Source organism: Meles meles, chromosome 9 (genome assembly GCF_922984935.1).
Source record: "Meles meles chromosome 9, mMelMel3.1 paternal haplotype, whole genome shotgun sequence".
Taxonomy (NCBI): domain Eukaryota; kingdom Metazoa; phylum Chordata; class Mammalia; order Carnivora; family Mustelidae; genus Meles; species Meles meles.
The window spans coordinates 77,628,381-77,636,487 of NC_060074.1; the positions used below are offsets into that span (position 1 = coordinate 77,628,381).

Here is an 8,107-nt window from a genome sequence, read left to right on the forward strand (position 1 = left end):
AAGATGGTGGCATGTGAGTTACTCCTTGACTGACTGAAAGAATCCTTATGTTTTAGAATGAAGTTATATAGGCAAAATGAAAGGGGGAAAAACAATCTAACTTAAGATCCTGCATTTCTACTTTACAAAAAAAGAAAAAATCCACAATATACATTTCTTTGCTTGATGTTTTAAAAGCTGGAATCCTTAAAATCCATTCTTTTATTATTTCTTCTGTTTACTACAGCAAGAGTTTTTAGTTTGAATGAAGATGTATAATATTAATTATAGGTGAAATTAAGCTGCTGAATAGATCACATCAGATCTGAATGTTCACTTCATGTCCCGTAGGCTAGAAGGCTGGCAATGTTCAGATATCCTATCAGTATTATATCTCTTAAAGTAAGAACAGTGAGAGCAATCCTAGAAGCAACAGCTTGATTTCAAAATAACAACTCTGATTCACTTGGAATGAGATTACTGCATTTTGGATAAAGTTGAGACTAACTTAAGAGGATTTCTGTCATCTGATGAAGGCTGATGGAAAACATGTTAAAATGATATATTTTAAATTGAACTCAAACATTTTTTAATGTTGAAATATTCCTTACTGCTACTGTCACAGCTTGACATAGCCCCATTGGCAATGTTATTAGTATGGCTAATTGTTCCTGTCCATTAGATTACTCACATTTTTCTGGAGCAGTTTGCTAAATGAGGTCAGCTTTCTGGAACCCCTAAATCACCAATGAGAAGGAGATTAAAGGAACAAGCTTGGAAAGAGAGGTAGCCATCCAATGTGGCATCCGAATCAGAGGAGGAACAATGGAGTTACTAATGACAGTAATCAGAGCACCATGGTAGAGCCAGGACACAAGTGCCAAAGTGTTATTCCCTAGGAAGCATTCCTGTCAGTCAGTACATCCAGACGAAGAGAAATGCCAAACTTTGTTTTTGGTGGACTTAACAATGGACAGAGTCATCTGTAAGTTTTCCACAGAATTCTATTTAATGTTCCAAAAAGGGAAGGGACACAATTGTACCATCTTAAAATATATTACATTACACATAGTATGTTCTTGAGTACAAATAACTCACTACATTTTCTCCTGGTAATCATCACAAGAGGTTCATAAGGTAATTACAAAATGCTACTTCTTGGATTCTTTAAATTAATTAAATCAATCCCCCCTGGCATTTTCTAAAGGTACATAACTTTCTTTGGGGATAGTACTGGTTTGCAAACCAGTACTATATTGTATAGTACTATTGTATAATACATGTTTGCCAAGTGCAATGGTACTTTATGATAGTACTGATTTTCAATTCTGTTCAGGAAAATGCACAGATAACAATGCACTAAGAAAATGGCAAAGTTTTCTCAAAAATTTTTAAATGTATAGACAAACTAAGCTAGGGTACTTGTTTGTGTCTGCTTATTAATAATAAATTAAATATCCCTTTTTTTAAAAAATGGGAAGAAATATAATCATTTAAAAGAATAAAAATCAAAAAGCTAAAAGAGATGACACTTAAAACAAAGAAAAACAAACACAACCGTTTATCTTCCCACCCCACCCCAACCCCCCACCTCATATTCCATGTAATGAAATATGAGTTAGGTTCTTTCATTATCTACAAAGAGCTGGTGACTCCCTAATCAAGATATCAGACTAGAGAGTATGCTAAAGTAAACTTTTGTCTTTTATTTTTACTCTACATTTAACATTTAGTATTTTTTAATTCAGCAAATAAAGCAATTATTCTGCTTAAGAATTATACCTAAAAATCACTTTAAGAAGAAATGCAACAATTGGTCAGATTTTCAATACTATTTTATTGCAACTGGATGAGTGTTTTCTAAATTGTGCATTACACCATAATATACAGGATTACAAACAAGATTACAGTACAGATCGATTCCAGTGGTACCAGTATCACATCTCAAACAGCACTTATTCTGGACTGCATTTTACATGCAATAGCTATTGTTCTAATTATGAATTAAATGGTTTGAATTTATTTAAGCTACTGTACTAATTGACTACAATAGGTATAAATCCCAACATTAACAACCTGATTAGATTTAGGCTCAGATTTATTACATGAATATATGACAAACCACCATTTGTGTGACTATGTATAAAATCATGCATTTATATTTTCTGGGAACATCAATAGCTTCAGATTCTCTGTAAAATCATGGAATGCAAAGGAGTAAAAGACTAAAAAGAAACAGTGCAAATTGTATGTGATAGTCAAGCAGCTTTTGATTTAAAGAAGGGTATGTTGGCATTTGTTTATAATATGTATATACAAGCTTGTGCAAGTAATGTGTTGAATTGATATGTTTTGATAGGGACTACATCTCTCTCTCTTTTTTTTTTTAATCCTCTTAAGAGTTATGGATCTGGTTTTCGTTTTAAGGAGAAGGAAAGACTTTAAAGTGAAATGAATTGCTCAAATTGTGCAATTTCTTTTTTACAATTAGAGAGGAAAGAAGTGCTAAGGCAACACAATAACTTTCTAAGCACTTTTCTGCTGGTTTAAATTAGTTAAATTATTTTGTATAAATTAGATATAATTCTACTTTTCTGATATGTATAAAAATTGATGAAGCTGCATGGTTTTAAAATAGGAAATCCACATTATAAAAAGTCATTAAAAATTCTGTACAAAATCACAACAAAATAATTCAGCATGGGAAAGGTAACAAGTAGTAAAATGCTGGTTGAAAAATATATATTTATATATATTTTAATTGGCCCATTACTAGTTTAAAAATTGCATAGATCCTAATTATTGCTTGTGATTTTGTTATCCCGATCTGATAATTAATATGATCTGAATACAGCTACACCAAATTTGTGGTGCATTTTTTTAACCGTATTACTTTTTTAAAATAGAAGAGCTATAGAAAATAATACATAAGGTGAACAGGAACTTTGATCCCCTGTTTCTTCCAAAGGCAGTAACGACAATAAATACATATATCACTTGAAGCTTGGAGTATTTGCACTTTGCAGCAATTGTACCCAAAGGGCTGCCTTTTGTAAACACCACAGTCACTGTAAGCACAGTGGGTACGTTTCCCGGGGATGGTGAAACTGACATGCCCCTAATCGTGAAAGATGGCATTGAGCTGGGCACTCATGACTCGCTCATGATGTGAATGGCTATCGAAGGACATGATATTGTCTATAGGGATCTCACAGCGAGGGGCAGCGGCGCCCGAGAAGATTGATCCGTGGCTTTGGGCCCCTGCCAAGGTCGCTGCAGGATAGTGCATGGTAAAGGCATAATTTTTCTCAAACTCCGCGGACGGTTCGTGTTTGAAAGAGAAGTTGCCATTGATACTGAGCGGCGGGCTGAGGGGTCCGTCAAAGGAAGGGCTGGTGCAATCAGTTAGGGGGCTTTCAAAGAAGGGCTCGAGCGCAGCGCTGTAGGCGTGCGGCGGCGGCTTAACGTGGAAGACGTGGGAGCTGTCCATGGTACCGTAGGGCGGACTGGGCAGCCCCGGCGACTGGTAAGAGTAGGGGTGCACAGGGAAGGAAGCGCTGGCGGTAGGCAGGTGCGGAGGCATGTCCTGGTTCTGCTCAGGCAGAAAAGTCCGAGGATTAAGCTGCAGGCAACCGGCAACCAGGTTGGTGGTGGGCTGGGATAAGCCCTTGCAGAGAGTCTGTACGAAGGAAACCAGATCAGGGCTTTTGCCCGAACGCAGGATCTCTGACAGAGCCCAGATGTAGTTCTTGGCCAGGCGCAGCGTCTCGATTTTGGACAGCTTCTGCGTCTTGGAATAGCAGGGCACCACCTTGCGCAGGTTGTCCAGAGCCGCGTTTAGCCCGTGCATGCGGTTCCGTTCCCGGGCGTTGGCCTTCATGCGCCTTAGCTTAAAACGCTCCAGGCGCGCCTTGGTCATCTTCTTCTTTTTGGGGCCCCGTCTCTTGGGCTTTTGGTCATCGTCTTCCTCTTCCTCTTCTTCCTCCTCTTCCAGATCCTCGTCTTCATCCTCCTCCTCTGCCCCGTTCCTCAGTGAGTCCTCTTCCGCGTTCATCGCTTCGAGGTCGTCCTCCTTCTTGTCTGCCTCGTGCTCCTCGTCCTGAGAACTGAGACATTCGTCTGTCCAGCTGGGAGGACCCTGGGGCTGAGGCTCGCCCATCAGCCCGCTCTCGCTGTATGATTTGGTCATGTTTCAGTTTCCTACATTCAACAGGGGTGGGAGAGAGGAACAGAAAGAAAAGGAGGAAAACTCTACATTCAAAAACTACCTAAGCCTTCAGCTCCCACTCCCTAACCTTGTAGAAATGCACGTGAAGAGAAGTACCAGCTCACTACAAAATGGATGCTCCTAAGAAAAAGTTAATGCTCTGCTTTATAATGGCGCGCGTGTGTCCCACTGACACATAGGAGACAGGGCAGGGCTGGAGGCGGGGGAGAGAGTAAATATGTGTATATGTACACTCCTGTGAGTATGTTTCCTAGTGGTTGGTAAAAGTGTGTTAATGGTGATTATGTGGCAGAATAATATGCGTGAAAATGAGCATACATTTCGACTACTTCATGTTTGTTGTTTTTTTCCCTGACTGCCTCACATTTATCTGCATGAGTTCAAAGTCACTCGCAACTCCACAAAAAATGAGGAGTTTGAAAATCCCAATTTTGTTTGTTCCCTTCTCTGCCCTGGCTTCTTGTACTTAGCGATTACAGTTGAAGAGCCCTTACGTAATTTACTAGCAGTGGCAGTGATTTTTAAGAAGATTATACTAACTGGAGATTGAAAAGCAAATGCTTGGCGGAGAAAAAGTAGTATCCACCAAATTATTTCACCATTAACGAAACATTTGGCAACAAAAGTGGTCGGGGTCTCCATCCCACCCTCTTTTTTTTTCTCGACTCCCACCACAGTCCCTCTGCTGAATTTCCACCTTCTACAAAAGCTCTGGCTACATGACCAGGGCTGAGGGCATGGTGCAGAGCGCCCTTCCACGCACTTGGGATCAGGTGCGGAAGGCTCCTCTCTAATAAACAGCCCATTGAAAGAGCTGCCCGCTCTTTATTGGGGCTTTTCAAACTTCGCCTCAAACCTCTTTTTAAAAGAATGAGTAATTATAATGGTCGGCGATTGGCAATAGAGAAGTTGCCGCTTCTAATAAAGAAAATAAAAAGCCTTTAGTGAGACAACTGAATTTCTGGCTTTTTCAGTGGCTGCTGGAGACTTGGCAGCCTCTGGAGCAGTAACAGGTAGCAGGAGTTGATTCCTCTCTCCTCCACACTCCTTCCCTCCCCCCTAACTAAACTACTTGTCAATGGGATTTTTCCCCCCCGGGGTGTGTATACTCTGGCTATCAAGTGTCCCTTTTATTCACTGAAAAAATAAGTTGGCACTTCCATTGTGCATAAAATAGATGCACACAAAACAAATCTTGGTAGCAGGGCTTTTCTTTTTTCTTTTTCCTTACTGGAAGAAGTGAGAAAGTGAACTAGTTATTTGCTTTCTTGACTTTGAAATCACCACTAGCAAATAATCAGAGTTACTGTGCATTATTTTAAAAATCCAAAGATGCTCCTATAATTTCTCCCCTCCTCAAAACCAATATACTAAAACATTTTTTTAAAATCATAAAGCCTGCTGTGGTTATTTGAGTGATGCGAGTCGAAATGTGTGCGTATTTGCCGCAATCATAAGGAGGAGTCCTGTTTCCATACACATACACACGCTCACAAACGCACACATTCAGAATATGTGTAGGTATATCCGGTCTTCAATTACTGCTTTTATTCCCAGGCAAAAATGAAAGAATTGTAATTACCTGCAGTTGTTAGTAGGTCCTGAGCAGTAATGGTCTCATAACCCAGGGGCCTCCGGATGCCGTGCCTTCTGCGTGGGGCGAATTCCTCGTTTCCCGGCCGCGCGGGTGCTCAGGTTATATAGGCGGGTTGGTGATGCTGAGCGCAGGCGGGGCCAGGAGCGGAGCGGCTAGCAGGTCCTTGCGCCCGGCGCCTGCGCACGCGTCCAAGCTGAGCGCTCCCTTTGCCCTCCCCCACCGCCCGCCCCTTCAGCCTTGCTGCTCTCCCACCCTCCTGCGACTCCAGCTCCCCTAGCCCCCACCCCTACCCCCGCCCCAGCTCCTTCCTCCCCGGCATGCGCCATATGGTCTTCCCCGTCCAGCCAGGAGCCGGGGACCACGTGACCTGCCCATTTGTATGCCGCGGAGCGCTCCATTCCGGCCCCTTTGTGGCCAGAAGAAAGTGGCCCATCTGTCGCCAGTTAGAGACTCCGCGGACCTGTTTTTACCCGCAGGAGAGATTAACCCTTTCAGGCGGCAGAAGGGAGAGGGGGCAAGGGGGGAGGAGAATTGAGGGAAGGGAGCGGGAAAGCTAACGTTGAGTGCGTTTAGATCAGAGTGAGTGGCCCGCGTTGGGGCGGGAAGTAGGGCAGAGGTGAAAGAGGCAGCAGCGTGGAGACTGAGGCGTGCAGGGAAGCGTCCTGACTCCGTTGGATGTCTCCTCCAGGCTTTGGTCTCCAGAGCACCAAGACTTCCTGCCCTCTCTGAGTAGTCCATCTCTGGGTTTCCTCCTCTTGCCAGACGCTTTGCTTATTGGCGCCAAAGGGTGGCTTCTCCTCATCTCCACCAAACCTTTAAGAAAACATATAAGCCATGTAAAAATGGCTTCATCTGTAAACGCAGCTTTGATGCTAGTTCTTTAGCCTCCTTAATTGTATCGTCCACTCCCACTCTCTATAGTCCAGAAATTTTGTACCAGTCACTCTACCCGACCATATATAATATAACTCGGTGTGTCCCCACCTTCAGCTACCCCTATTCCTGAAGGCTTCCCCACAGAAGTCCTGGCCCTTGGCGCGAGCTAGTCCACAAGCTCAGGCCTTGGCTCCTTCGGCCTCAGAGCTCTGTATGTGAAAGCTGGGTCACTCCTTTGATGCTTGGATTCTGCCTCTTTGCCAAGGCCATTGGATTGTTGCAAAGGATGCCCTCATCTGATGCCCCTTGTTCCTTGCCATAGGCTGGCATTCCACCCTCTCAGGCCTGTAAGTGGGTACTTGGCTCAGACAAGCCTCCTCAATAGGAGGATGCAGCCGGCCTATGCTAAATGAGTCTTTTCGTTCCTCTTTCAAGAAAGAACTGTAACACAACACTGGAAGGGGTTAATGGCCATGACTCCTCTATACCTCAAAGACACTGTCTTGATGCGACCTCCACCTTGTCCGTCAAACAAAGATCATAGAGATTCCTGACTAATTCTGAAGGAGCTATATTTGTATTTGAATGGTGATTCTCTATTTATTCATTCCTACCAAGGCAGGTTTTAGTCACATATCCCATCTTTTCCATTCCTTCTCCACCAGCTTCTTCTCTAATCCTCCATTAACTAACACCTTATCCCTCCCAGACCCATCGCCCCTTCAAATGAATGCCTCGAACTTGGATTGTTTATTTAAAGGTAATCGTTCTAAAAGCCCCTCAAGTTTGCAAACAATGTCAGGATTGAGCGGCAGAAGCTAGGTGCCTCTGGGAACTGGAGGGGTGATGCAGTGGAGAGGGGAAGAGTGTTCTAACAGGATCACTGGTGTCTGGAAGGCGGTGGTTGCAACATTCCTGGTCCACTGAAAGCATGACGTGAATTATGCTGAGTTTCCAAGACCAGAGCTATAAGGAGTTTTTGCTTTTCTGCGTTCACTCTTCAGTGTACAAAGAGCACAGAAGAATGTCAAATAATTCACCTCAGAACCTAGTCTCATTATTTACCCCTGCACCGTCTGTATCATTAGTGATGGGTTAAAATTTAAGGGGCGTGGAAGTCAAGAGGAGTCCACAACTCGCAGGTCTGAGGACACTTGCTGCAGGGCGGACCAAGTGCTCCCCACTCTCCGGGCAGCCGCCCCACAGGCTAGCTCACCGTGCGGCTACTCGCGCCCTGGCTCTCCTTCTCAGTCTTAGAGGAGCTTTAGGGGAAACGTTAGGGGCGAATGGAAGAGATGGTCCCAGCTGCCCAAAGACCCGAGGATGACTAGGGGATCCCTCCTTCCCAGGGAAGCGGAAACCTCCTCAGTTTGCAACATCCTGTGGAATAGAGATTCTTGTGGAACCAAATGTTCCAGGGCAGAAAA

At 43.6% G+C, this 8,107-nt stretch overlaps 1 protein-coding gene across 1 annotated transcript; it reads right to left on the minus strand.

Moving 5' to 3' along the window:
• Positions 1–1,796: 1,796 nt before the first annotated feature.
• On the minus strand, positions 1,797–5,917 carry NEUROD1 (neuronal differentiation 1). The gene is made up of 2 exons (XM_046018081.1): positions 5,790–5,917; positions 1,797–4,179 (listed from the first exon to the last, which is right to left on the minus strand). Exon 2 carries the CDS (start codon positions 4,166–4,168, stop codon positions 3,098–3,100), a length of 1,071 nt encoding a protein of 356 aa, XP_045874037.1. The 5' UTR covers positions 4,169–4,179; positions 5,790–5,917; the 3' UTR covers positions 1,797–3,097.
• Positions 5,918–8,107: the final 2,190 nt, after the last annotated feature.